Genomic DNA, 27,999 nt, shown 5'->3' with positions numbered 1-27,999 from the left:
AGGCTGTACAGTTGACTTTAACTGAAACATGAAACATCTCAGTCCTAAATTATTTTAATCCAATCAGTCATCTGTGTTAAAGGGAGTAAAGAGACAGCAAAGCGGAAAGAATGGCTGCCAAGTAGAGGATACAGGACACAAATAAAGCTGCTGAGATGAGATGAAATATGAACTAATAATGATTTATTCCAAATGCCACTGGGGTTACAGTGTGAATCACTTGGAGAGATATTCGGGTGAAATGAATTTTGTAGGCTTTCCCCTAAATGATTTTTAGAGTCTCAGTAGAGGTGAAGGGAATGCAAAGCCGTTAGTTACACAGGGCGTACACACGAGTTTTGAAGTGCTCCCAAACAAATTCTCCCTAATTAATATATGCTTTTCAAGCCTCTTGTAAGTAGACAAGCATGAACAGCTGTAGTTCTTTTTATAGATACAAACTAATCTCTAGTACATGTTGGAGTTGAAGGATATAGAGAACAACATGCTGTGGATTCGTAAGGCTTTTCTAGCCATGGAAGTATTCTTTTTATACTCTCTAAAAGTGGAAGGGAATGCAGAATAGTGCAGAGTATAGTCTTCAAGAATACTACTTGGGAACAAAATCATGACAGGAGCAAAAGGTCTAGCTCTTAATGACACGTACCATGCACTTCTTATTAACACATGAAACAGCATGTGTGAGTTTTGACCTATTTTCTTGACAGGTTCAGCCTTTTGTGACCCATATGAAATGGGCAGCATTTGCTAGCATTTCTTCCCAGTTTTCACTGGTGTGAATGGCCTTCATGACAAAGGATGGGAAGAATTACATGCTTCATGTTTTTAAATAATTTTAAAAGCCTAAGCAATAAGTCATAATAAAATTCCTTAGACTTGATTAATATCTTTGAATATACTTCCTGTTTGAAGATGATATGTTTTCTTTCTTATTTCTCCTTATTGCTAGCTGTATATATTATCAGTTTAATATTGTGCTCTGCCTGGAGACAATATCCGGTTGTGGTAGGTGAAGGGCGGAACTGTAGTAGCTCCTTTCCATCTTTAATGCCTATGATTTTATTTATATAAAAATGTCCTGGATTTTGAACAGTTTGTTGCTTTTGGCAGTTTATTACCAGCCTGAAGAGCCTACTTTTTCATGATCTAACATTTGGCTGCTGCAGAAGTTATTATCACCTCCATTTTTAGTTTTAATAACCTTCCTTTTAATAAACCTCAGTTTGAAGTAAGTTTCCAAAAGTTTGCTTCAAAACAATGCCCCAAATCTTCTGGAACCCACTGATTACTTTTCTCCCCTCAAAGGAATAAGCTGGTTACATTTTTATTGATTTTATGGCTTCTTCTGATGTGACATAAGGAAGAACTGATTTACTTAGGACAAAATGACTTACTAGGTTCCCTCCATTATTGCAACCAAAGGGAGAATTACTAGAGGGCCCATGAGGAAGAACTGTTTCAATAGCTCTTTGTGCCCTGTGCTTTTGGGCGCAGAAGGTATATATCCCCACTGTGGACAGACTATACCTAATAATTCTTGTGATGTAGACTGCTATGGTTTGCAAATTAATTTTGTCCATTTATTCTCATGTGCTAGAAGGAGCACTGGGGAAAAGCAGAAAAAGACTATTTCATAGAAGTCTTTTCCTTTTGGGAGAAATAAGTACAATCTCATGGATTTAGTCACTGTGGAAAAAAACTTCACCTATAAGAATGCTGCTGTTTAGAGAAGGGAAAAATTAAAATGCTAAAGTGGGGAAGGTGTGGATTCCACACATCTCTAGAACAACTATTTTTGGAGAACTAACCCTTCTCCTCCCGAGATTTACTTTAGAAAAGCACATCTAAGGTAAACCACTTTGAAGTATTAGATGGCAGATGTATTGACTTACCCATAAGACATTTCAGTACAAATATTGCTTTGAATTCTGCATTCTTCTCACGAAACCTGCTAAAGGAAAGTCTGGAGTTTCTTAATACTTTGCTATAGCTCTATAGCTATAGAGGTCAGCTAAGAGTGGGTTAAACTGGTCTCTTAAGTGACTGTTGCAAAAAGAAGCTAAGTATGGAAAGGACCATAGCCTCATCCTCAGTGTTACTCCTTTCTCTTCCCCCAGAATCTCAGAAATTAAAGGTCTGAGACTTCAACTTACTGCTCAAGTGCATTGCCTTTCAATTGGATTATAGAAGAAGATGAAGGAAAACGTGTCATTGATGAGAGAAGGGAGCACTGACTGTGTGGTTAAGTTTTCGTTTGGCTGAAGAACTTCACAATAATGAAGAAACCATCTTAGGAAGTAATGTACATTTTTTCCCCAAATCTTTCAGCTTTCACTCTGTAATAGCTTTGAAGTTAAACCACATTAAGTGAACAAAGGCCAGTTTTGAATCTCATACTTCCCTTTCCTCTCAAGTTAATCCTAGGAGGCTGGTAGGTAAGATCCATGCAGTGGTGGAATATACCTGAGCTGAGTAAAATCCAAGTGAAATAAATTGTTTCATGAGCTGCATAAAGAAGAAATAATAAAATTACAATGTGACTCAGATTAAGAAGTGAACCACTGGAGAGAGTTCTGATGCTGAAAAGCTTACTCATCTTGCTTTTATCATGTCTTGTGTCTTTGTAAGGAGCGTTTCAGAACAATGTAGGAAGGTATTCTGCATTCAGCTGGTCCATAGTTGTTCCGGAGGTATTGGCTAAAGTGACATTCTGGCTTGCACCACTTACTCAGCTGTTGGACTTTTTGTTCTGCTTGTGGCTGTTGATCTTGGGGTGCAGGAAACCAGAGTTGTATCCAGAAGGCAGCTCTACTCCTTGGAACTTGCTGTATGTTATTGTAATGCTGGGTGTCTGGGCTGCAGATGGTCTGTGGTGAGACTCTCCTTTTCTTTGTCCAATACCATTCAGGCTGTCACCTCTCTGAAGGATGCAAGGATTTAAAAGAAATGGAAAACACAAACATCTACAAGGAGATCAGGTTGCATCATCTATGAAAAAGTGGCATATATTTAGATAAGCACTTTGCTGATCCCCACGACTAACTCAAAACCAAACTTAAAGGATTGAGGAAAAAGTAGATCTGAGCATTTTTTTAATATTTTGTGAATAACTTACGAGAAAAAAAACTGTTAAACAAGTTAATGTACTTAAAGCACAGACTTTGCATTTGCTACTTAAGAGCTGGTTTACTTTGATGAAAGACCAGGCTGATGACAGCACATTCAACTATGAACAAAAGTGCTGTGAATATGCTCAAGCAGTCTATGAATTCAATCAAGTAAGGAGTCCCTCCATAAAGAGAGACTGTTTAAGTTCATTGGGGCAAGTGGTGATGCAAAATGTAGCGGTAACAGCATGGATAGTTTGAAGGGCGAAGCAAACTAGAAAATGAAGTGAAAACAGGAATTGAGGGAAAGATTAATTAGCATTTTTTGACAATAGCAATGTTAGCTGTCACTTGCACAAGACCAAAAAATGAGAGTGTTGGGATGAGGCTAGCAATAGCTTGTAAGGATCACTGCTAACAATACAGAGATAATTTAAGATGTTTATATTACATTGGGGTTAATACTGCAAAGATAAAACTGGCTTGTTTTCACCTGTCAACTCTTTTCTCTTATTTCCCTGTCTGTCAGGAATTAAGGCAAGCTGACTCACTTGTGGCAGATGTAAAAAAAAAATAAAAATCAGTATGCTGTAGCTTTGTTACATAGAAGAAGAAATAGACACTAAGCACAACATCTTTACTGAATAGGTGATATGGCATGTTTCAAAAACTTACCTTGATTTCCTTCAAGTTGCATTTTTTATATGTTTGCTGCTACCCAAAACAGAGAACATTAAATAGTTAACAATGTCACTTTGTACAGCAGTACTTGCCACAAGACTATGGCTGTCTCAGAGGTACGGCCATCACAATGGCTATCTTAGGTTACTGTGCATATTATTCCTATAAAGATGGCGCAAAATTAATGCTTCCATGCTCCACCAAGAAAATCACAAACCTAATCAGGTGAGCTACTGAATTCAAGAAAATATTCAAGTTCCTTGAAGAAGTTGGACTTAAGGAGAACTCTGTAGTACATGTGTTCTCCTGCTTAGTTTCAGCAATGATCTACCCTTTGTGGACATGTTTTCTATATTCTGCTGAGAGTATCATTTTACTTAAAATTAACTTCATTGTACTCGGAGACTGGGATTGTCATTAGTTTTTGTTCCCATGGTTAGTTAGACCCATGCCTAATATTAAAATAATAATTCTTACAGTAGGTGTAGCAGTGTACTGTGTGACATTCAGTTCCACCATGGATATGTCATCAGCATCTACAGCTGTCTGAAAAATGAACACAGATAAGAAAGATATAAATGACATATAGGTATGTCACAATATTTCACATACGTGAAACGCAAAGTATAGGAAAAAGAAAAAAAAGGGGACACCGGAGGACTGACTGAAAAATAGTGATATCCTAAAGATAGCCTTGGTTTTTACCTCTCACCACATGGGTTCATTTGATAGCAAATGGTGAGTCAACAGAAAGATTGACCAAGTAATTTGGTCAGTGAAATACAAATATTACTGAACATACACGTAAAACCAAACACAAGACAACGTACCATTCAGATGCTAAGTTCACTAAAACAGTACCATTACTTGTCAGAAATGCAACAAAGACAGCTGAATAGTGAACCAGGGTAGAAATAAAAAGCTGATGACCTTTTACAGCCTCTAAGTCATTACTCATTGTGTTAACTCATAGGTTATCCCCATCTTCTTGGCAGAAACCTTCATGATTAGTTATGGTAAAATGTGCAGATTTGTTAACCTACCAGTTGTCAGAGAATTTAGATATTACGCAGTCTAATACCTTCTCACAAATCCCAGAATAATGGCTCTTCAGTTTAGGTTTGACTGTTATGTCACTAGTTTGAGTTGTGTCTTTACACAGTTCTTAGGAAATCTGTCTGCTAGCAAGTCTGGAGAACATACTGGGTGTATCAGTTTCTGTGTCAGTACAGCCCTAAAATGAATACAGCAGAAACAATCACCCTAGGTTCTGTAGAATTCCATCCAATTTGCCCCATAAGAATCAGTTTTACCTAGACAGAAATTGTACAAGAGACAGACATTGTATAAAAGACATTTCACAAAAGTTATGCCTTGTATGATTTTATAAAAGCTCTGCTTAGAGGTACAAACAAAACTATCAAGTCTGTTGAGTCTAAAATCATGGAATCATAGAATCGTTTAGGTTGGAAAAGACCTTCAAGATCATTGAGTCCAACCAACAACCATGCCCACTAAACCATGTCCTGAAGTGCCTTGTCTATGCGCTTTTTGAATACCTCCAGGGATGGTGACTCAACCACTTCCCTGGGCAGCCTGTTCCAATACCTGATGACCCTTTTAGTAAAGAAATTTTTCCTAATATCCAACCTAAACCTCCCCTGCCGCAACTTGAGGCCATTTCCTCTCGTCCTGTCTCCAGCCACCTGACAGAAGAGACAGACCAGCACCCACCTCACTACAACCCCCCTTCAGGTAGTTGTAGAGAGCGATAAGGTCTCCCCTCAGCCTCCTCTTCTCCAGACTAAACAGCCCCAGCTCCCTCAGCCGCTCCCCATAAGACTTGTGCTCCAGGCCCTTCACCAACTTGGTTGCCCTTCTCTGGACACGCTCCAGCACCTCCATGTCTTTCCTGTAGTGAGGGGCCCAAAACTGAACACAGCACTCGAGGTGCGGCCTCACCAGTGCCCAGTACAGGGGGACGATCACTTCCCTGCTCCTGCTGGCCACACTATTTCTAATACAGCCCAGGATGCCGTTGGCCTTCTTGGCCACCTGGGCCCACTGCTGGCTCATATTCAGCCGCTGCCAACCAGCACCCCCAGGTCTTTCTCTGCCGGGCAGCTTTCCAGCCACTCTTCCCCAAGCCTGTAGCGCTGCATGGGGTTGTTGTGACTGAAGTGCAGGACCCGGCACTTGGCCTTGTTGAACTTCATATGATTGGCCTCAGCCCATCGATCCAGCCTGTGCAGATCCCTCTGTAGAGCCTCCCTACCCTCAAGCAGATCGACCCTGCCTCCCAACTTGGTGTTGGTGCAAACTTGCTGAGGGTGCACTCAGTCCCCTCATCCAAATCATTGATAAAGATATTAAACAGAACCGGCCCCAACACTGAGCCCTGGGGAACACCACTTGTGACTGGCTGCCAGCTGGATTTAACTCCATTCACCACAACCCTTTGGGCTTGTCCATCCAGCCAGTAATTCAGCTTCCTTTTTTTTTTTTTTTTGTTTTGTTTTGTTTTCTCCACAGGATGCACTGCAAAATTTCAGACAAAATAGCGTTTCATTATAGTCTGTTGTTGAAACTTCTGTGATGCACCTTGTAGTTCTGACGAGATAATGTTTCCATAGTAATACCCAATTAGGAAGCACAGGTGTTTGGAGGAATTTGGGCCAAAGTTTCCAAAGTGGCTTGGGTGAAGGCAGCAATAAATAGAAGGAAATGTCTGGGGACTGCAGAATCGGTGATTTAGAAATATTTTGTTTCATGAAGGCTCCCTGATTTTATAAAATTTGTTCCAATTAATGGGAAAACAAAAAAATAAAAAGACAAATCCAACCCACCAGAACTTCGTAGAAGTAAAAAATTCTGTTCCTTTTCCTCATTCTGCCATCCTTTTCACTACAATGATGAAGAATCACAGAATTCCATAGATCATAATAAAACAATGAAACTGCTAATGGGGTTGATGAGCAGCTTACGGCAAACCAGCCTATTTTCTGCTTGACAGTGTACATTGCCTTAAAATGGGGGAACATAACAGTGCAATATACTTCTTTAATTTTTTTCATGCAGCAGGGGTTTTTCATAAGCAATCTACGTGCTTTGGATGTAGCTGGCATCAGATAAGAATATATAATTGCTTGAAAATACTCAAAGCAACTATTGATATTTTCAATATTTGATACTTTCAATTATTGATACTTCGATAAACTTTCCCCAGGGAAGAAAATAAAGATAAGAGGTTGTCCTGGTTTTAGCTGGGATAGAGTTAACTGTCTTCCTGGTAGCTGGCACGGTGCTATGTTTTGAGTTCAGTATGCAAAGAATGTTGATAACACTGATGTTTTCAGTTGTTGCTCAGTAGTATTTAGTATTAAAGTAGTATTAAAGTCAAGGATTTTTCAGCTTCTCATGCCCAGCCAGTGAGAAAGCTGAAGGGGCACAAGAAGCTGGCACAGCGTACAGCCAGGACAGCTGACCCAAACTGGCCAACAGGGTATTCCATACCATGGGACGTCCCATCTAGTATAGGAACTGGGAAGTGGGGGGTGGGGAATCGCCACTCAGGGACTAGCTGGATGTCGATCAGCGGGTGGTGAGCAATTGCACTGCGCATCATTTTTACATTCCAATCCTCTCATTATTGCTGTTGTCATTTTATTAGTGTTATCATTATCATTATTAGTTTCTTCTTTTCTGTTCTATTAAACCGTTCTTATCTCAACCCACAAGTTTTATTTCTGTTCCCAATTTTCTCCCCCATCCCACTGGGTGGGGGGGGGGGGGAGTGAGTGAGCGGCTGCGTGGTGCTTAGTTGCTGGCTGGGGTTAAACCATGACAGAGGTGTAGAATAACATAAACTTTGATGGAACTGGAAAAATTGGCCTGATAGGTCTGTTACTATTAAGAGAGAATCTCAACTGGTGATGCTATACCAGAATTTTAATACATAGCAGATTGATTGCTCTAAGGAGGATCAGGATCATTGTTTCTGTGGGGAAGGATAAGGGGAACACAGAAGAAGGGGGAGGGGAAGTAATTTAATTTGGAACAGTGACAATCAAGCTTGTATTTTCAGAAGCAGCTTTCTAACTATTGGGGAAGCAATGATTAAAATGAGTCTACAGAGTAAATTTTCTCCAGACTGAAATGTCTCCATGGAATATTTTTTAGAAGAGCTTAACAAAATATCCAGGAGGACAATCTAAACATATGTTTTCCTGCTGAAACACAAGAGGTTGGGCTAGGCTATTTTCTTGATCCCAACATTTTAAAAAATGTGTACTGTGCTTCCCATTCCATGTATAGAGTGTATTAGCACTTATAGTCCGATTTGGTTGAATTTTAAAATAGAAGCAACTTTATTTTCTGAGCATCTGCTCTGGAGCTTGGCTCCTTTTCATTGCAAAGAACTACTGGAAGTTGTTTCTTTAGGATTTTCCAAGGTGCAGAACATCTTTGCATACACAGGAGTACAAAACAATTGCATAAAGATAATTTATCAGCTTACAGTTTGTTCACCAGCCTTGACATAAAATACATAGCAGCATATGTACTGCCTTTTTGCATTGTGAGTGTATGTCTAGAAATCTTACAGCTTAATTGAGACACATATGCTGCAAAAACCCACAAAATAATCAGCAAGCATTGAAGAAATTTTGTTTTAAACTAGAACTCTTTTTCTGCTCTGTGCTTCAGCTAAACTGATATTGCTTACTAATAAAAAAGAGTATTCTATGGTCAAATCAAATAGTTAAGGAAAACACATATTCTTGTCAGAAAATCTTGGCTCCATTATTGTTCTGAACAAGATCCAGACTTATTCAAGGCTTATAGAAAATCCCAGACTGAAGCATGCCAATTGCTTGGAATTTTTTACTTTGGGTAATTTTAATTCTCAATTCCACTGTTTTACCTCGAGTATTAAGAGCTGCTTTCCTCAGCAAAAAGAATTGTTGATTTGTTTGTGTGGTTCCCCTTCCGCAGCACTGGTAGTAGTACAAGAACACACAGTGTTACTGAAGGAGTCTGTTGTTTTTTGAAGAATCAGGATTCACAATCTAAAAGATGTAATATAAAAAACCAGTTTTAAAACCTTCCACCTGAGTGGTGGCTACTAGCCAGAAGAATTTCATTTTGATTGGACCTAGAAGTCAAAAGAATATAGAGTGCAAAGAAATTGAAATGTCACTGTTAAAACCAACTTTCAGAATTCAGTGCTTGGCTGGATCAGGTACAATTATGACCTTGACTATGAAAATAATCACCAAGGAAATTATGGCTTTTCATATATTGGAAATTTCATTTAAAACAATTGCAATGAACTAACTAATGTACTTAGTTACTTAGTAATGTAACTTTGGATTCCAAGAGAAAGCCTAGGATGCCAAATATTTGCCTTGTTTTCAGCTGCTGTGCAAAACATTTGCTTTTGCTTAGACTGGCAGCAGCAAGCTGTTAAGGACTTCTGTGAGAATTATTCTGTAATGGATTTACTGATTTGACTAAATCTAATGATTAATACGTTTCCAAATACATCCCACTTCACTTTCAGAAAGTGTTATCTGTTTCATTACAACCTTGCTTTCACTAGAGAACTTATTTAGTGACTAGCAGTTCCTTTTTTGTGTGTGTCCAGACTCCAAATCTGTGGTCAGAGAAGTATATCCTAGAAGTATGATCATACTTTCAAGGATGCTCTGACTCTGAGCTTTCCTTACTTTCTAAAATGCCTGTTGTTCCATCTTTCCGCTCTTCCTTCAGTGTCACCAACCATCAAGAATACAAAGATCTACATTCTGCTTTTACACTTCAGCCTTCCGTCTTTTTATTTCACTTTGTCCATCTGCTTTCTCTAGAGCTCTTGTAATAAGCACCATAATGCATTTCATCTAAAGAATCTACCACTTTGAAGGACTCTATATGAAAATAAATAAGTTTGCAATGAAAAATGGTGTACAGGAAGTGTCTCCCTTACTGATTCACTGTCAGAGAGAGAAGACAGTTGCCTTTTTTCTTTCTGCAGCCCACTTATGTCAGAAGACTGGCTGGTTACCGTCGCTCGTCTGGAGGAGGGATAGCTGCTGAAAGACCGTGAGTCTTTAGGAGAGACTCTCAGCAGGGATCCAAGGCAAGGAACGTATGTTGCAATGGCTGTTCTAATGGGTGAGAGGTAGAACCAGTCAGATTTTTTCTGTTAGCACAAAAATTCAGTCATCATAAACAATGCATTTATTCAGAGAGATGAACTAATGCTGCATGGACTGGAAAATTACTGGGTACAGAGTTTTCCAGATATCCAATATCTCGTATACAATCACCCTGCGAGATCACTTATTCACAGTGTTCTGCAGAACTCAAATTTATTGCTTGGCAGGGATAAGGGCATTAAAATACAACTCTTCGAACTGAAGGGAGCTATTAAAATGATGTTTTATCTGCTTTCAGCTTAATCGGGGCAAAAATAAAATTCTGTCCCTTTAAACTGAACCTCGCAGAAGTACCACATAATGAATTATTTTAATCTTCCCCTAAGCAGCTATTGTAGCTTCTTCTTACACATCTGTTTGCTGGCTGTCTGTAGAGTTGTACAAAATGTGCAGTTATATTACAGTATTTCTTTCCTTGTATGCAGCATAAGGAAACTCTTTTGCCTTGCTTTACTCTTCCTCCCAGCCTTCCCCACTTAGATGATCATGCCCACCTCTTCTCTGTCTAGTTCCCCAGTAGGTCTTTGTAAGGGGTGAAACAACAGCATATATATGGCTTTGCTGCTGTCTGTCAGATCTTACAGCCTGCGTCTGAACTTGATATGGTAATGACCCTAGATGTTACAACTCAGAAGAAATACTATCTGAAATATGAAAGCTTGAAGAAGTGTGGGGAGGATGCACAAAATAGGGAAGAGGTGGATTGACTCACTGTATTGCATCTCTCACTGGGCTGGTTAATTTAACAAATTGCTGTTTGCAACACTGACAAATGTCTGCATCTCTTGTGAAGATAGTTAAAAAATTTATGGTGCTTTCCTTTGAGGTGGGAAGGTCTCTGTCTTTTATCATGTAAACTGTAAGTACAGATCAGTATCCATAAACATCTCTAACTCCTATCTGCATAGTAATTTGTTCCAAATACAAATTCCACTGACACGTATATGGTATTGAGAAGTTTTCTTGGGGAGGGCAAGGCTGTCTTGCAGACGTTAAATGAGCAGGTGAAGCAGAGTTCAGGTACTAGTCCTGAATGTGACTAAGTTACTGTCTGATTTTCTTTGCTATAGTAAACATAGCTTATAAGAGTGAACTTACCTGTATTTGGGGTGAGTGATGGCATAAATGATGGGGTTATGGATGACAGACGCTTTGGCAATCACAGCTGGTATGGAGTTCGTGAAGGGTGTTAGGACCTGGGAATACCTAGAGAAATGCAAATGCATTATATATTTATTACTGAGTTCTATGTAGTCTATGCAGTTAAAAACACTGACAAGACAATGCTTTATTAGTGCTCCAGAGAGAGTAAAAGGGGGAGTTCTGTACCCAAACAGTGAGAGAACAAATTTTACATCCTTTGCCTGTAAAGATCAATACCAGCCTAATTGCATTTCTGAGAAACATGATTTTCGTGGGGCTTCTTTTGCAGCACTTCACTACTATGACTCAGGATGGTGGTTGCTAGCATGTTGTTTACCCTAGAGACAAAGTCAGCCTTCAATAAGTAAATGTGCATTCATCAGAGTATCTATCTGTTCCAAACTCAGCAGATACACTTGCTGAGTAATATGTCACAAAATGGATGTGCAAATGAGCCATTATAGGGAAGGATAACTAATAAATCCATTTTCCTTCTCAAACTTCATCAAACTATTTTTTGCCTGATCTGAACTAAAAAGTGGAGGGGAAGTATTTTTCTGAACTAAACAGTAAAGGGAAAGTATTTTCAGGTGTCATGTGTTACACTCCTGTGTTACTGACCATGCATATATGCAGGTGATGTGACTTTAAAGGGCAAAAGAATTATGATTGATGTCTATCTGCCATGCTGCTATCAGCCAGTTAATTTTTCAAGATAGCTTGAAGTAGCCCATAAGGTCTTGGTCAGAAGAAAGTCAATAGAACAGCTCAGACCAAAATAACAATAACATTTCATAGGCAGTTTCTACCAGGCAGATTCTCCATAGACCTGCTTAGAGGCTATGAAGACCTCTTCTTGCATTGGTAGAAAGAGTTCTAAGTGAAATGGCCCAGTAAGTCAGTCTTTCCTCCCAAGGATAACATCCTTTCTTTATCACTGCTCTTCTTCCTGAGAAGACAGTCTAAGCTCCATCTTTCAATTAGTCATGTATTCCTGTAATATTACGGGGGAAAACAGGTTTTCTTCTCAATCCTCTCTCAGAAGAAGGTCTCATATGAGTGCTGCACACAAACAACAAAGAAGATTGCATAAGGAGGTGGCAGCTCATCTTCCTGATGAAGAAATTTTTCATCATACTATGGGAATATTTATACTCTGTGATAAGATGGAAATGGTTTGCCAATGATAATACAGGAATCATTTTGTCAGCTACCTGAATGTTGAGATGCCATTTCACCTCTAATTTAAGGCTTTTCTCTGAAAAGAGACAATTTTTAACATGGTTTCTCCTGATCATACTTTTAAAGCATTGGTTAGAAGTGTAATTCTTTACAGATTCTGGAGAACACACAGCAGTATGACCTTGCTGGAATGGAGTTTTTGACCCTGAGATGAGAGAGATAGTGCTTTGGTAAGACTGATGGAGAGTTCAGCTAACAGAAACCAACAGTGACAAAGGCTTTTGTTTAAGCTAACCATTCCCAGAAAATACAGCCTGTAGACCAACAATATTAGCGAGCCTGGCTGTGACCTCGTTCAGTATTCCCCATCCAAAATATTTTCTAGAGGAATTAAGGTTCTTCCTTCATTTGTGTGTGTTGTTCCTCTGTCAGATGAGTTGTCTTTAGCCCAAGACTATAGCCACAGACTCCCCGTCTGCCTCCCATATGTGGCATGCAGTGATTTTATCTGAGTTTGTTGTAATAAAAGTCCACAGAAGGCCTCCAGGCTTGGTCTATTAATCTCTGAAAAATCCCAGAAGGATTGCCTAAAAGGCATAGTTTAGAAATGGAAAAAAAAAGCTGAATGAAGCTGTGTTGCTCACCAGATGTCTTTGTGAGGAAAATTTGCAGATGCTCATTTGTCACATACTGTAGAGTTATAAAATTGTACATTTGTTCAGATTTTTGTCAGTGTGAGACACAGGCTAGAAGTCAAGTTCAGCAGGCACTTGATCATCCTAAGATAGGTGCTGAGTTATATGGGACAGCCTGACAGTTCTACATAGCTTAAATGGTTAGCTTAAAGCATCTCCTAATTTTTGTTTTGAGGTATCTTAGAGCAAGTAGTGCTGCAACGTAGGTGTGCTGCATTTCTTCGTCTTCTTGCTCTTCCTCTGTCTCTAGCTGGTCATATATCTCCAGTGGTGGGTGCCCAGCACCTAAGTCGCCCTGTGATAGGAAATGGGACACTGGGGCACATCCTAAGGATTCACGTTTCTGAGTGAGGAGTGTGTTTACCTTCATGGAGGAAATGTTTGCTGCTGCTTGGAATTGCCCCTCTGGATACAAAGGGAGAGAATCCTCTTCTCCTAGCGTTTTTTCTTCTTCAGTGTAAAATTTTAGAAATGCTATGTTTAGGAAGCTGCCTTTCTAAGCTATGTTTGAGAAGACGCCCTGCAGTGGCCTCTTCCGTAAGTGTGTAGCAAAAATCACCCCTGCCTCCCAAAATGCTCCATCATAAGTAAATTTATCCTGTTTGTCAATTCCAGGAAAACATACTTTTTATTTCTGACTTGAAAAATACAAATAGAAGTGTTTTGTACTGTCATAGGAGTCTTCTACTTGAGCATTTGCAGCTGACAAGGTTTTCTAAAGCAGATAGTCACACCCATTTTACAAAGGCTAAACTGAAGCACAGGCAAATTCACATGTTAACATGGGAGAAATAGCTACATAGAGCCAAGGCATCTGGACTCCCAATCTGTTACTTACTCCTGGATTGTATCCACTATAGTCTGGTGTCAAGCTATGTACAGATACTGTATTAACAGTATCATGCTTTTGTTGAAATTACTGTATGCTGACAATTAAATAGATTAAGAACATGCTTAGATGATTTATATGTACGATCCAGCATCAAAAAGCTCCCCAATGCAAGTATGTACTGATTTTGAACTTGCTTATACATGTAAAGAATTTCAGCAGCTTGATGTAACACAAGAAAATGAATAGACTTTTGTAAGTAAAATAAGTGGAGAAAGAAAAGAGAATCAGCCCCTGGGTGGATCTTTGGGGCCCCTTATTTAGCATTTTAGTGCTAAATAAAGTTCAGATAGTTCAAATATCCTAGCATAGAGAATCTGCATTCAGAAATCATCAGCACAGTAATGTTATATTGCCAGTAATAACCTTGCTGGTTTCTTTTTTTTCTTTTTCCTTTTTTTTTATTTTTTCTTTTTTTTTTCTTTTTTTTCTAACTTTTTTTTTTTAAAGTCAAACTAAGAAAAAATCACAATCAGCATGTGCCTCATTTGTTAAAAGTCACTCCTTAATATGTGAATGTTTTGGATGCAATTCAGGCATTAAATTTGACAAGTAGCTTTGACTTTCATCTGTCTTTTACAATTTCACACCTTTTGCTTTCACTGAAAATTCCTTTGCTGATACATTCATAATTACCCAGCAAAAGCTACCAGAGCAACAACAGAGTATGGTGACCAGGAAATGACATAAAGCAAGATGACAATCAGTGCAATTTTGGCCATCTTCCACTCATTTTTCATCCTCTGATACTGTTTCTGGAACTCTTTATTTCCATGTTTGCATCCAAATGTCTGAACAGACCTAGGGGAAATAAGCATAGAACAGCAAAAAAAGGAGGTAGGGAATTGAACAAATAGCTTCATAAAATGGGGCAACAATTACTCTTATGCTAGTTTATGCTGAAAGTCATGCATTTTTAGTGTGTGTTAATATATGTACGTAACCGATCCTTCACAATTCAATGCACTTTTGTTGCACTAATCAATGGTAAAATTCATGTCTGCTTCGGTGAAGAAAACAGTCCTGTGCCAGAAGAATTTCAACATAAATCAGGTATTGAAGCCAACTGAACAATGCTATATTAAATATAGTTAGAGAAGTTGTTGCTTCTCTAGGTCCGATTTTGCTACCTGTCCTGATTTCAGCTGGGATAGAGTTAATTACCTTCCTAGTAACTCGTACAGTGTGTTTTGGATGTAGTGTGAGAATAATGTTGATAACACACTGATGTTTTAGCTGTTGCTAAGTAGCACTTATCCTAAGTGAAGGATTGTTCAGTTTCCCATGCTCTGCCAGCGAGGAGGTGTACAAGAAGCTGGGAGGCAGCATGGCCGGGACAGCTGACCCGAACTAGCCAAAGGGATATTCCGTACCATAGAACATCATGCTCAGTATATAAACTGGGGGGAGCTGGCTGGGAGGGGCAAATCGCTGCTCGGGTGTTGGTCAGTGGGTGGTGAGCAATTACATTGTGCATCACTTGTCTTTTCTTGGATCTAATTTCTCTCTTTTTGTTATATTCCTTTTAATTACAATTATTATAATCATTATTATATTTGTATTATTATTGTTATTTTAATATTTTATTTCTTTTACATTTTAGTTATTAAACTGTTCTTATCTCAACCCATGATTTTTACTTTTTTTTTCCTAATTCTCCTCCCCATCCCACTGGGAGGGGGGAGAAGTGAGCAGGTGGCTCACTCTCACTCTGTACTTCTGAGCTGTGTGACTAGATATGCTGATATCTACAGGACAGATATCTAGAGATTACAAATGTAGTGGCAGACATAGGCCTTTCCATTTACAACAATAGTTTTTGTTTCAGAGACCTGTGATTAAATGTTTTGCCTCTTTTTCACCCTTTTTCAAACACAGAATTTGTAGTTCGATTCTATCTATTTTTCTATGCAATAGTTGTTGATACACTGTTATTAGCTGTCTCTGATGTCCCTTTAGTATTTCTTTTGGATGGTTAATTTCTGTAGTCCTTTCTCATCCTTCAGATTTCTATTGCTGCTACCCATACCCTTTGCCACATCATTAGACAATATACTGAACAGCTCTGGCTTAAATTCAGGAATGGTCCTTCTAAGGATCATACTTCTTACCATGTTGACTATTGACAGAATTCTTGTTTGGTTTCCCGTCTCAGTCGTGCGTACAAATTAAAAGTGAAAAAATTCCCTATTTTCTTCTGTTTGTTTTAAGAAAATAAGCAGTCACTTAAACAGAAGGGTAAAAACTTAAGACTGTTGGCTACTTACTTGTTGGCCTTCTTGATAGCCTCAAATATAAAGACATAGCTGTATATGATAGCAATCAAAGGAATGAAGAAGACGAAGCAGAAAAGCAGCATTGTGTAGGCACGGACTGATGGTGTGAAAGTCATATAGTCCCAGGAACAAGAAGTCAGCAGACCCTCGGGAACATAAGCACCTATAAAGAAAGATGGGAGAAGGCATAAATCATGAAATGATTCTTATTCTGAGTGCAGAAGTTAAAGATACTCAGAATAACATGGGATTTAGTCCTATTCTCTTAAAGGGAAAAAGAGTTTAAAAGGATACATGATTCTTCACTTAAAGCACCTCTTTTCATTTTCTTTTACTCTTGTTGCCCTATTGTATTTATGTTTAACAGTCTAAGGCTTCAGATCAGAAAAATGAATAATTTTGTTTCAGTTCTTGAATATTGTTTAAAGCTCAGCATAGTCAAAGGGTATCTTTCCAAATACTTCAGTGGGTCTTGTATTGTTTTTAAATGTCTCCATTTCTTGTCAAATTGCTGTCTTCCCAAGGAGTGAAATGAAACTGATTGCTATAGCTACCACTTTTTTAAGCTTGTGCAGATAAGGGAAATTTACTGTGCAAAGGAGAAAGATTTATTGTGCAGATCAAATTAATTTTGTTGTGAAGTTGAGTACAAGTAAAAAAAAATAGTACATACATAATATTCTGCCTGAAATAAAATATAATCTCCTTAAAGGAACTGTGTCAAACTGTTAAGTAAAGAAATTGTCTACAGCAATGTCTTTTTACCTTTGCATTTTAATTTTCACTGTTTACAGTGATATTTTCTGTTGAACTCTTAAAAATATTGCTCCAGATGTGCTCAGATGCATCGAATTACCATATGAGAGTTAGTACTGTGGGTACTATTAGAATCTAATTACAAGATAACAACACCCTTCAAGGAATTATTCCACCTTTTCCAGTTAAGAATCTAGAATCTAAGGCTATATTGTCATTTTGTTGTTCTAACAGCTTCTCATTCAACTAAAGGCTGCTTCTTCCAGTATTGCAGTTTGCCTGCTTAAACATGCTTCATGTTTATGGAGGACCAGAATGACAATAACAAGACAATAACAAAAATCTGCTGAAATTCTACTCAGGAACTGAGTTGGTTGCATCATCCTTTGGGAAAATCAAACATTGCTATGTTCTCACCTCAGCTGAGCTGACATTCTGGAATTAGGGAGCACAGTAATGGGCTGGGTTTTGAATGATGAGTTCATTCTAACTTACTGACTGAAACTGGTGACTCCTAGGAAACTAATGCTAGTGAGGCAGATTCAAATGAGGAATAATAACAGAAACTCTTTTTGTTACAAGTTGCAAGGATCAAGATGCTGTATGTGTGTTCCAATTTCCAGGTGTAAAATTCACATTTACAAAAGCAAATTAGTTAGTTATTATTAAATGCCATTGTTATTGGAAGCCTTAGTGAAGATACTGATGGCTGAATGGAGAATGTGACCAACACCTAGTACAACTTGCCCATCTAGAACACAGTCAAGACTTACTGAAGATGTACTTGCACAGAATACTCAGACTGTATTCCTCTTTTATGTGAATAAAGAAATTTAGATTGACACTACTATCTTACACAGCACCTTTGGGGAGGAAAAAAGTCATCAGAAAAACCACAAATACGTTTATTTCACTTTTATATTGTTGAATTTGGTTCAACAGAAGTAGGTATGGGGTAATAGGCAGGTGCATCCTTCGTATTTTGGCCTTGATTTTATCTACTGTTATTTATTCAGTAAGTAACAACTTTAAGGAAAAGTGCCAGTGTCATATAATATACTGTAATACACACTGGATTTTTTTTCTTTTGATTAGAGATCTTCAGTTTCAATATGTATTTTATCAGTTTTCTTCAAATTAATTTATTCAAGCCTAACATGCAACCCCATCAATTCAACCCTGTTCTATACCTGTAAGCGGTCTTTAATCCAATGCTATGAGGGGAAGAAAACTTTTATTCTCTTTCACTTACTCCATCCAAAGAAGGGCGGGAGGCTCCAAGCCAAAGAGTACAGCCAGACTCCTACCAGGATTATTAGGGCCTTCTTCTTAGATGTCACTCCAACAGAAGCCAGAGGTTTTGTGATGACAAAATATCTGTCCAAGGCAATCACCATCAAAGTGATCATAGACGTAATGCCAAACAGAGCTCCGCAGAAGGCATACAGCTCACAGCCTTTTAATGAAGATGACAGAAGTAGCAGTGAAATTAATCTACCCATGCTAATTAATTTCTGGGAGAGTTCAAGTCTGTGTTTCTTGTGAACTAATGTCTTCTGGAATTTGTAAAGCAATGGAACTTCAGTTTTCCTGCAGTTGTAATGCTATTTCAAAGCTGCTGTCTGTCTTGCTAATTACGTTATCCATGGAGATAAACTTCAAAGATTTTGTTTGCTTGAATTGCTGGAGACAGTGATACTTAGCGTATTTTCACTCATTGATTTCTGGTGTTTCTAGTGGGATCATTTCAGCAGTCCATTAATATCTTGTTTAACTCCATTTTTAGTGCAGTTCCTGTAGAAACAGCTGTTTTTCTTAACAGTGGGCTATAGCTACTTTGCTATCATGGAACCATTTGTATCTCAAGGGCAGCGTAACTGAAGTAAATATGCAGACTATGAATATATTAATGAGTTATTTTCATTATTCAAACAACCTAATGATTTAAAGCAGGGGTTTGCTTTGTTTTTATTTTAACATGTATGCAATTGAACATTTCATGGAACTAAAAAAACCTGTGCTTTTAGTCATCAGAGACGAAGAAGCAACATTAGTTCTCTGACCTTCCTCTCTGTCAATACCTGTTCAAGAGGCAAAGACTAGCCTTCCTTTTACTAAATTATATAGGACGAATGAAAGCACCTTCATTCCACATTTTCTTACTGTACAGGAAGCATTCAGTTAATATTTCTGTTGTGAAAACTCACTTTTGCCAGGCCTTCTCACCTCACTTTGCCAGGTGCAAGTCCCAGAGCAGGTTATTTAGAAGAGCTTTTAAGCTGGTCTGTTGGGGGGTGGTACTTCTTTGTCATAAGACTCTGTCAGTAACTAAGTTGTGAGATGATTGGCGAAGAATGCTGTCAAAAAGACTAGTCCTGTTCCTTAGGTTGCCAATGTTGCCTTTGTATCTATCTCATGTATGTAGCTTTCCTCTCTGTGGTGGGAATGTATTATTGCACACAGACAAAAATGTTCAAAGGAACATTTGTGTCAACATTGAAACAATGTTGAGAAATGTTCTCAACATGGCAAGTGTACCCCAGGGTAAGGAAATAGTAGATTAACTTGCACTATGGCAAGAACATACTTAGTGATATCTTAGAAAGAATATATACAAACCTTTCTCACCAAAAATCCAGCGTTTGTGGAGGCTGTTGGTGAAAAAAACTGGAGACTGCGTAATGGACATCAGGAAGTCACTAATAGCTAGATTGATGATGAATATGTTGGCTGGAGTCTGAAGGCTCCTACTCCTACAGAGATCAGAAGGAATGTTGCTAAACACTGCTGCACTGTTAATTATGTTCTTACTCTTTCCTGTAAGCCTTGGCAGCTTCACAAATACCAAGGCACATTATATAGCAAGCTACAGCAGAGTGCTTCTCATTTCCCTCATGACAGAACATAAGCAATGCTCAGTTTTACACCCTTATAGTCCTGTGCACTTTACAGGGTTTGTTTTGATAACCAGCTCAGTGATGGGCATAAATCATATTGTTCTTTCTTTAGATATTCTGACCCACTGCACTGCATGTCCATGATGAACAGGAAATTAAAGTTGATGTACTCTATGGATTTCTGGATCTGCATCATGTTAAACAGGGGGAAGGGAGCGCATTTTCCACTTTTGATAAGATCAACAGTGACTTCCAAACACAGGGATTAAACAAACTCACTATGTACCATATCAATCATTTTGGTTTACATCAATTCTTCTCTATGACACTCATTTCACTGGCCCAGACACTGACTTTAAAGAGAGCAATAGCCAGCCTTCAGTGTATCCTGCCTGTATGTATTATTCATAATATTATAGTGATTTAAAGGGTATACATAAAAGTTCAACTGAGAGCTCCTCAGTTTGGGGCTCAGTGTAACTTTTTAGCTCCTTTCTCAAATTTTCAGTCTTAGACACAATTGAAAGATACCAAAATAAATGATGGGTTCTTTGCACTGATCCAGAATCAATCACTGGGACTACTGTCCCCTATCTGTCAGTTTAGGAGCAAGGAGATATTATTAGTAGACGCTTATGAGCTGCTTGTATTTGTTCAGTAGTCTGCAAAGTTACTGAACATATTTCTGTTTCAGGCAGCTGGCGATCTTACAGTTTGCCATTACTTGAGACTGCTTTGTAGGCATCTGATGTGTTCTCTGAACTTCTGATGTACTTGTTACCTTGCTATCAATATCCCTTTCTGTCATCATAACATATTCAAATGAAGACAAGCTGTGTCCTCCAGTGAAACTGCAACTGCCATGACTGGATTTCCTGTATGGGACCAACCAAAGAGCTAAGCTGGCTCATGTACTTCATCCTCACATATCTGGTCTGCATGCCAACACCTTTTCTGTTCTTAAGGCCATGTCATCCACATCGAAGAGTTGGTGTCTATTCCAAATGTACACGCTGAAACCTACTGTTCAATGCACCACATAAATACGGACTCGAGACCCAGCCTACTTCTGCCCACACTCCAGTGATTTAAATTAACACAGACAAATTATCATAAAATTGCTATTACTTTGGTTTATTACATTAGTGCCTAAAGACCAACCATGAAGTAGAAGCTCACTGGCCTGGACATTATGCCAATGCTCTGCCCCAGTGTGACAAAACAGAAACAGGATGAGTAAACAGGAATGGTGAAAATAACACGTTATTGTCAGAGATCCAATTTCCTTCAGATATAAAAGTTGGAATGTGGCTTTAGTTAAAAGGAAACAAGCCAAGTGTTAGAAAATGTGAAAATGAGACATGGCCAGTAAGGAACAGAGTGGGGGAAGGAAACTGAGTAGTAAGCAGCAGGAGGAAGGAAACATCTAAAATAGAGAAGATATGTGGGAGACAGGTGCAAAACGTCCTATCATTCCAGTGCAGACACAGTTCAGCCAGTAGAAGAAAATTCACTGGAAGGTTTCTGCTTTGGCTGCTTTTCTGTTGCGTGGCATATCTGGGTGATTCTTTGCAATTTTGCTAACAATTTTGCTATGGCTATGGTTAATGGGAGGAAGTCAGAGGGAAATGGCAAGTTGCCACTTTTTTTCCTACAGCAATGTCTCTTGGTGCATTTTACTATATCTGCATAGTAGTCTGATGGTATGCCTGCACTGGATTTGCAGAGCACAGCCAAGATACTGTTAAAGTTCATAAACTTGAGTGTTTAAAAAAACATCTAAAAGAAGGATACCTGCAGAAAGCATAGATGACCAGGAAATTACCCAGAGTTCCTGTGATCCCCACTATAAGAATGACTACTCCAATTGTATAATGGGCATGGTCTGGGACATCCACTGTAGGAAAGGCACCAGGAACATCTTGCACTGTCATCTTCTGTGGAGTAAACAAGAGGTCATAGGTATATTGTCAGACTTTACTGAATAAGCTGGCATGTGCTTCTCTAGAGGAAATGGTCAAGAATGCAAAAAGACAGCCAGCAAAAAAAAGTCAGAATAAGCTAATTGCTTTCAAATTACATTTACTGTTGATCATCTTCAGGGGATAAGTATGCCATCAGCAGTGCAAAGGTCAAAGGGAGGTTTATATGTTTATTGTTGATTTAGAATTTTGATGAAGAACAGCAATCTGTTCTCTCTCAGAAGAAAGATAAGTATATCGAGGAGAAAGAGAGAGATAGGCAGGGACCTTTTCATTGCATCTGACATCAAGTAATGCAGTACTTAACAACGAGTAAGTTTTCTGTAGTTTTCATTTCAGGAAAGTTTCTGTACCTGTGAAGTATGATTTCTGTTATCCTCTGATGTCACTGGCTAGACTTCTCTAGCTAAATAGAAATGATCTTCTATGGATAAACATACATTTATTCCTTGAGTAGTATGGCTGTTTCATTTCTCCCACTGAATAACACTGAATTGCTAGCTGCCCTCAAGACTTCGTTACCAAATGCCTGGCAGCATTTAACAAGAGTCTTTTGGAAACTAAATTAAGGTTCAGAAAAACTAAACCACAAATCCTTTGTTCCTTATGCCTGGTTTCCATACCAGTGCTGTTTTCACTCTGCACTGTATGAAGGTATTTTACTCTCTGTGAAGTATGTGATAAAGCACTTGATGAAAGCATTTGTGTCTTAATCATCTAACAACTCATTGCAAAATTCAGTAGCCAAGTCTGAAGACTACAGCATTTTAAATAATAATTTTAAAACATTTTTTAGTTATGTATCAGGAACCACAAACACATTTTAGGCCAAGTGACCCCAGATTAGTAACAAAGCAAACAATAAGGCTGCACCCAGGAAGCAGGATGACCTGATAGAGATTGAAGAGAAGAACAGCTGTCCAAACCGTGTCTGTTCTGCTGCCTTTTGATATAAGGTCAGGCAAGGAGACTTAAACTCACCTCTGTGCAACTGCCACCGTCCTAAACGTGTCTTGACATCAGCTCCAACCAGCTAATGGAGTCATGAAAAATACCGAGCCCCGTCCTCATTCATCTGCATGGACAGATCCTGTCTCTTCTTTGTGGCCAGGCTTTTCTCATCAAGGCTGGCACTCTGGAATGGCATGTCATGACTACTGCTTATAGCTCAAGCCTGGCATTCCTCAGCTACTGAGCTACAAGAATCACACCAGGGTTGAGAAAAGCCCAAGAAATTTTTTTAAATGTTTGTAGCCTGCCTACTGTGAATATTGCCAGCTTGGCTGTGGCCTAGGATCCAGGACAAGGGCATTGCCTGTACCAAGGTCTGTGCCTGTACCAAGTTTAAATAGTGCCATGAGACTGGATATGTTCTTTACAATCACAAGTACTGGCAGGTGGTGGTACAGTTCTCATATGCAGTCATTCCTTCCCAGGAAAAGGAAGGTTGCTGGTAGGAAAGGAGGAAAGTGCACAGAGGTAGATATGAAGTTTACCTTTATGCTACAGTTGTGTTAGTAGTTGGCATTCACTGTTAGAGTGCAACTCAGAAATGCCTTTGACAACACCCCAGTTATCAAAGGAAATGGGTATTTTCAGACAACAGAGGCAGACATTACTTCTGAATACATCTGTGAGATTGGACTGAAGTTATTAGAGACAGTGTGTATTTAAAACCAATGTGCCAGCAGCAAGAGGTGAACCCCAGGAGTGTCTGGAATTCTGGAAGAGATTGTCTTTGCTTGTGTGCTGCAGATCTGCCTGCAGCAATCCTCAACAACTAGAGCGCGCTCCCTGGGTTTCTACATTAGCAGCAATGAAATGCTGGACAAATACTCTGATCTTAGAGAGGCAAAATGTAGCTCTGGCTGTTATTGTAATTGGAGCAAAATGTTAAGGTTGATACACTAACTGAATGACAGTATCATGGCATTTATTGTTCAGGTTCCTGCAGCAAAGTGTAAGTTGGCGTCACATCATCGACATCAATAGGCATCTTGCCCAAGTAGAAATTGCTGTGCTTAACACACTGCCAGTAAAATAAGAAAGAAAAAAATCCCATACTAATAGCAAGTGGAGAGGGAGAGTCTGAGATAAAATTGTTTAAAATAAATGAGATTAGGTGTTCTCTTTGCTTTGGTTTTGTTTGTTTGTTTCTTCTCCTTAGCCTTGTGGCTGGAACATTTTTTAACTGCTGTTCTACAGAGAGTTAATGATGATTATTAATGGAATGGAGATTTCTGATGTTTTTCCCTGTAGCTATCCATTTAATCAGGACTGGATCAAGGTAACAGAAATGAAGCAACTAAAGGAGCTTGTATTGGCTACAAAGAACAGATTAAAATGGCTTTAATTTGAATTAAATTTGTGGAGGACTAAAGACAAGGAAAAATTTGAAAGACAAATATAAATACACAGAGAAATCACAAGAGAGGAAAGGTTATTTAAGGGACAGTAGGAGACTTTAAAATGACTTATTCAGGAAGGAAACAAGTTCAGAGTCAGTAAAAATGTCAAGTATGAAAAAATAAAGGAATAATATTTATACTGGAGCAGTGGTAGGACATAAATAATACTAAATATATGGTTAAAAAAAAAAAGCTCTGTGGCAAAGAGGACTAAATTCCCATTTTATTGTGGACTTCCTGCAGGCCTGGGATTTTTATCACAGGGTCCAACTCTGGCTGTTCTCTAAGAGGAAAAAATTAAATTATTAAAAAAAGTCATTTTGCTGCTTTTATTGGAAATACAGATCTGATTCAAAGTTTCTTTGAATCAAAGAAAGGTACTGGTTGACCAACAGGGCATTAGATCACGCCTAAGCACTTCAAATTCATCACTAAGTTGTGTACATACAGCTTCCTTACGAGAAGATGAAAATGCATGCCTGTATCAAGTTCAGCTTTAGATCTTCTATGGGAATTGTACGTCAAAAGAAAGGACAGGGAGAAAAAGATGGTGCTTGAAGAAATCAGGTCAGCAGGATAATCAAGAAATCAGACAATTCCCAAAGCTTTTCTCTATTCAGTTTCTCCAGCAGATTAGGCTTGTTTAGTCTCTGTCTTCTGTTGTCACCCCACGGTATGAGTACTTTGTTGGCAGCGGAGAATAAAAATCCCACTGTTGCAATCCCCACCGTAGCAATTGTCCTTTGAGAATACTCTTAACAACTATTTCAATTGCATTGATAATACATAGCATTGTTGCCTTCCATGTTTTTCTGTTCAGCCTTCTTTCTAAAAACACCTCGTAATGAAGATAAGAAAAATGAACAGGCAAAACCAGCACTTCATTATTTCTCTTCCAAGTATACGACAACACAGTTTATTTAATGGTTCAAAACATCACCAAATGCACAAAAATCTGAACCAGAAGCTAAGAGGTTGGACATTTTCCAGTAGGTAGACAATGGACTACAGCTTTCTTGAGTCAAGTAAAAGATACTTGCACCTGAGACTCTGGACCACTGGGTGCCAGTATACCCACAGACCAACTGTGCTGTGGGTGGCTTAGGTTGGTGTTAATTCTGTAGGAAAGAATTCTTTGGGAAGCACCAACTTCCTGACAGTCAGTCAATATAAATATTGCACATTTCTCAAGCAAGCAAACAAAATGGTCATGGAAGCTGTGGAGGACATCAAGGTAGTAACTGTAATGTAACAAAACTTCTTCACCCTAAGTACTGAGGGTCAGTGGACAATGTATCACTAGCCAAGGACAGCATCTTAGTCAACCTTAAAAGCAGGTTTCATAATATTGTTTGGGTGTATATGAAAACTGGCCTTTTTCTAGAAGTGTAAAAGAATTTGTGTTTTTAACCTCTGATAGGCATGTCATTTATTATCTATTATTTATTTACACTATAGTTTTGCAGAATTGGATGATTTTGGTGCGGCAAGGAGCTTGGGAAGTGCCACACTGATTCAGACCAGCATTCCTGACAAAACATTAGCTTGCCTTTAGCCATGACTGGATGTTTCACAGGGCTGCAAAACATGCATAATGAACAGCGATGTAGGAATTTAATTTTCAGTATAGAGGCTTAGCAGTTGGTTTGCACCCTAAAACAGGGTTATTATCCCTTTGAAAAGATAATCTTAGTGGAGGATATTTTTATCCTCCATATATAGGTGTAATCCTTTTCTAAATCCTACTCTGTCGTTTGTCTCAATAGAGTCAGTGGCAAGAAGTTGCTCTATGTTAGTGTATTTCCTTCCAGCAGGTTTAAGTGTGTTCTTGTGGAAACACTCAAATAGAGGGAAACAGCTAGGTTTAATGCAGTCTGCCTTCTTAAAATACTCATTTTTCTCCCTAAAGTAATGGTTGTCTACTGCCTACAACAAAACAGCTAAAACAGAACTGACTGTTATTAGTTATCATTCAGTAAACTTGACAGAGACTTACAAACTTGAGATGCTTTGGGGGATTTTGGACAAAATGAAATGTTTGATAGATAAATATGTCTAAATCTTTGCTGTTCTGGCCTTGTCTGTGGAGGCTGCAGGACAACATGGAGCCTCGTTATTCTATACTTATGGCCTGCTGCCACAGCTGGTTACAAGGGAGGCGGCAGAATTCTTCCCGGAGGGCCAATCTGAGGAGCCAGCCTGCTGCTTCTGGAAGAGAGCAGTGCACAGTCCCTTCTGCTAAAGCTTGGTGCAAGCAGAAAAGGGGTAAAAATGAATCAGCCACAGAGAACATCAGTGTAGTGTAGAACTTGTATTTCACCATGAAGTTTGTCAAGACCCTCCGAGACACTGTTCTAAGAGTTAAAAGGATAAAGGAATTAATTTGCAGTTCAGGACAAAACCACGATTCCTAGGTAATTTTCCCATGTTAGAAGGAAGTCTAGATCAGATATAAAACCCAGGAATATTTGATGCCTGCATCGATTCTGTCTTGGGAATCTGTTTATTATGCACATTTTCCTAAAGAGAAGGTTTTCTAAATAGTTATTTCATAACTGATTAAAAAAAAAAAAACAAACCAACCAAACCAGTTCACCTCTGAATAACTTCTACTAGAAGACATACTGGTTTTGAAAGTCCACCCCCCACCCATACCATGAGAAATGTATTTGTGTATAAGTGAAAAAAGCACAACATGCAAAGAATACAGTTCAGCTATTATTGGGGGAAAAAAATATCTGTTTTCAGAGTAAGAAAAAAATCATATCACTTAATTACTGTTCACGTGGAGATGCTGGTTACTGAAGTCCTACTAAAGCTAACAGTGATGATGGTAGGAGCAAGGCCATGCATGTAAATATTTGTACTGAGTATAAATTATGTTTGATATAGCCCACTGCTCACATTCTTCCAATGGCAAGAGTATAAAGCAAGGTTTAGTTTATACTTATAGGGAAAGAAGAAATCCTTATAAGGTCATTTGGGGATTTGAACATATTTCAATGCTAGTTCTGATTAATTGATTTATTTGTGTGACATCATTGTTTCAAAAGCCAGGAACAGAAAAGACTAGGACAAGGACATTTTTCAGCTACTTCTGCCTGGACATGAGATGGATTGTATCTAATTTGGTTGTAAAACAAGACAAGGAAAGGGAAATAGGGACCGCTATGTCGTTGCTTTTATGAATTCATCTGGCTTCAAATTGTAGGCATTGGTTTTGCAGAATGAATGTTTTAATGGAATAGAGCCCAGTTCCAAAACGTTGCATGTTTTGTCAGTCCCACATTGACTTTGGCAACGTATCAGGTTTCTTTGTTCTTATTTTTCCTTCAAATACAGGTAACAAAGCCGCTTATTTACACAGTATGACTTATACAGCCAATGGTAGTGTTAGGTCTTTTACATGACAACAAATCATATAGTTTAGAAAAACTGTCAGAACAGAAATACTGTAATTTCCTAGGGTTTGTAGGTGCAGTGTTTGTACTGCCTACCTACGAGAGGCCTCAAACAACTGATAGTACTTACTTTTCTTCACAGTCGCTTGCTCTGATTTCTGAGCTTGCCTCTATAGGCACTTGCTCTCTGATGACAGGCAGCACAAAGAGGAGTGTAATCCCACCTCAATTATGGTTTCAGCAGGGTGACGCCAACTCCTAAGCTTTCTTTCCAGTAGACAGCAGGGCTTTCTATAGATGGTGTTTGTCCTGTTGAGCAATTTGGATAGCAGATTTTGTATCCTATCTTTTGGATTTAATCTCAACC

At 38.7% G+C, this 27,999-nt stretch overlaps 1 protein-coding gene and 1 long non-coding RNA gene across 2 annotated transcripts in view; one reads left to right on the top strand and one right to left on the bottom strand.

Moving 5' to 3' along the window:
- Nucleotides 1-27,999, top strand: part of LOC142030093 (uncharacterized) — an 84,650-nt gene that overhangs the window by 14,191 nt on the left and 42,460 nt on the right. The window lies entirely within an intron of this gene.
- Nucleotides 77-27,919, bottom strand: OPN4 (opsin 4). The gene is made up of 10 exons (XM_075025562.1): nucleotides 27,763-27,919; nucleotides 21,636-21,778; nucleotides 19,564-19,697; nucleotides 18,197-18,400; nucleotides 16,180-16,351; nucleotides 14,549-14,713; nucleotides 11,102-11,209; nucleotides 9,772-9,952; nucleotides 4,266-4,334; nucleotides 77-2,920 (listed from the first exon to the last, which is right to left on the bottom strand). Exons 2-10 carry the CDS (start codon nucleotides 21,773-21,775, stop codon nucleotides 2,729-2,731), a joined length of 1,365 nt encoding a protein of 454 aa, XP_074881663.1. The 5' UTR covers nucleotides 21,776-21,778; nucleotides 27,763-27,919; the 3' UTR covers nucleotides 77-2,728.

This window comes from Buteo buteo, chromosome 4 (genome assembly GCF_964188355.1).
Source record: "Buteo buteo chromosome 4, bButBut1.hap1.1, whole genome shotgun sequence".
Lineage (NCBI taxonomy): Eukaryota > Metazoa > Chordata > Aves > Accipitriformes > Accipitridae > Buteo > Buteo buteo.
The sequence above is the reverse complement of the archived record's forward strand: the minus strand, read 5'-3'. Positions and strand labels throughout refer to the sequence as shown.

Coding starts and splice junctions, on each gene's coding strand:
- OPN4 (XM_075025562.1), bottom strand. CDS start 21,775: ATGACAGTGCAAGATGTTCCTGGTGCCTTTCCTACAGTGGATGTCCCA. Junction 14,714..16,179: donor GCTATCAAGAAGGCCAACAA/GTAAGTAGCCAA, acceptor TATTTCCCCTAG/GTCTGTTCAGACATTTGGAT. Junction 2,921..4,265: donor AGTACACTGCTACACCTACT/GTAAGAATTATT, acceptor TGCATCCTTCAG/AGAGGTGACAGCCTGAATGG.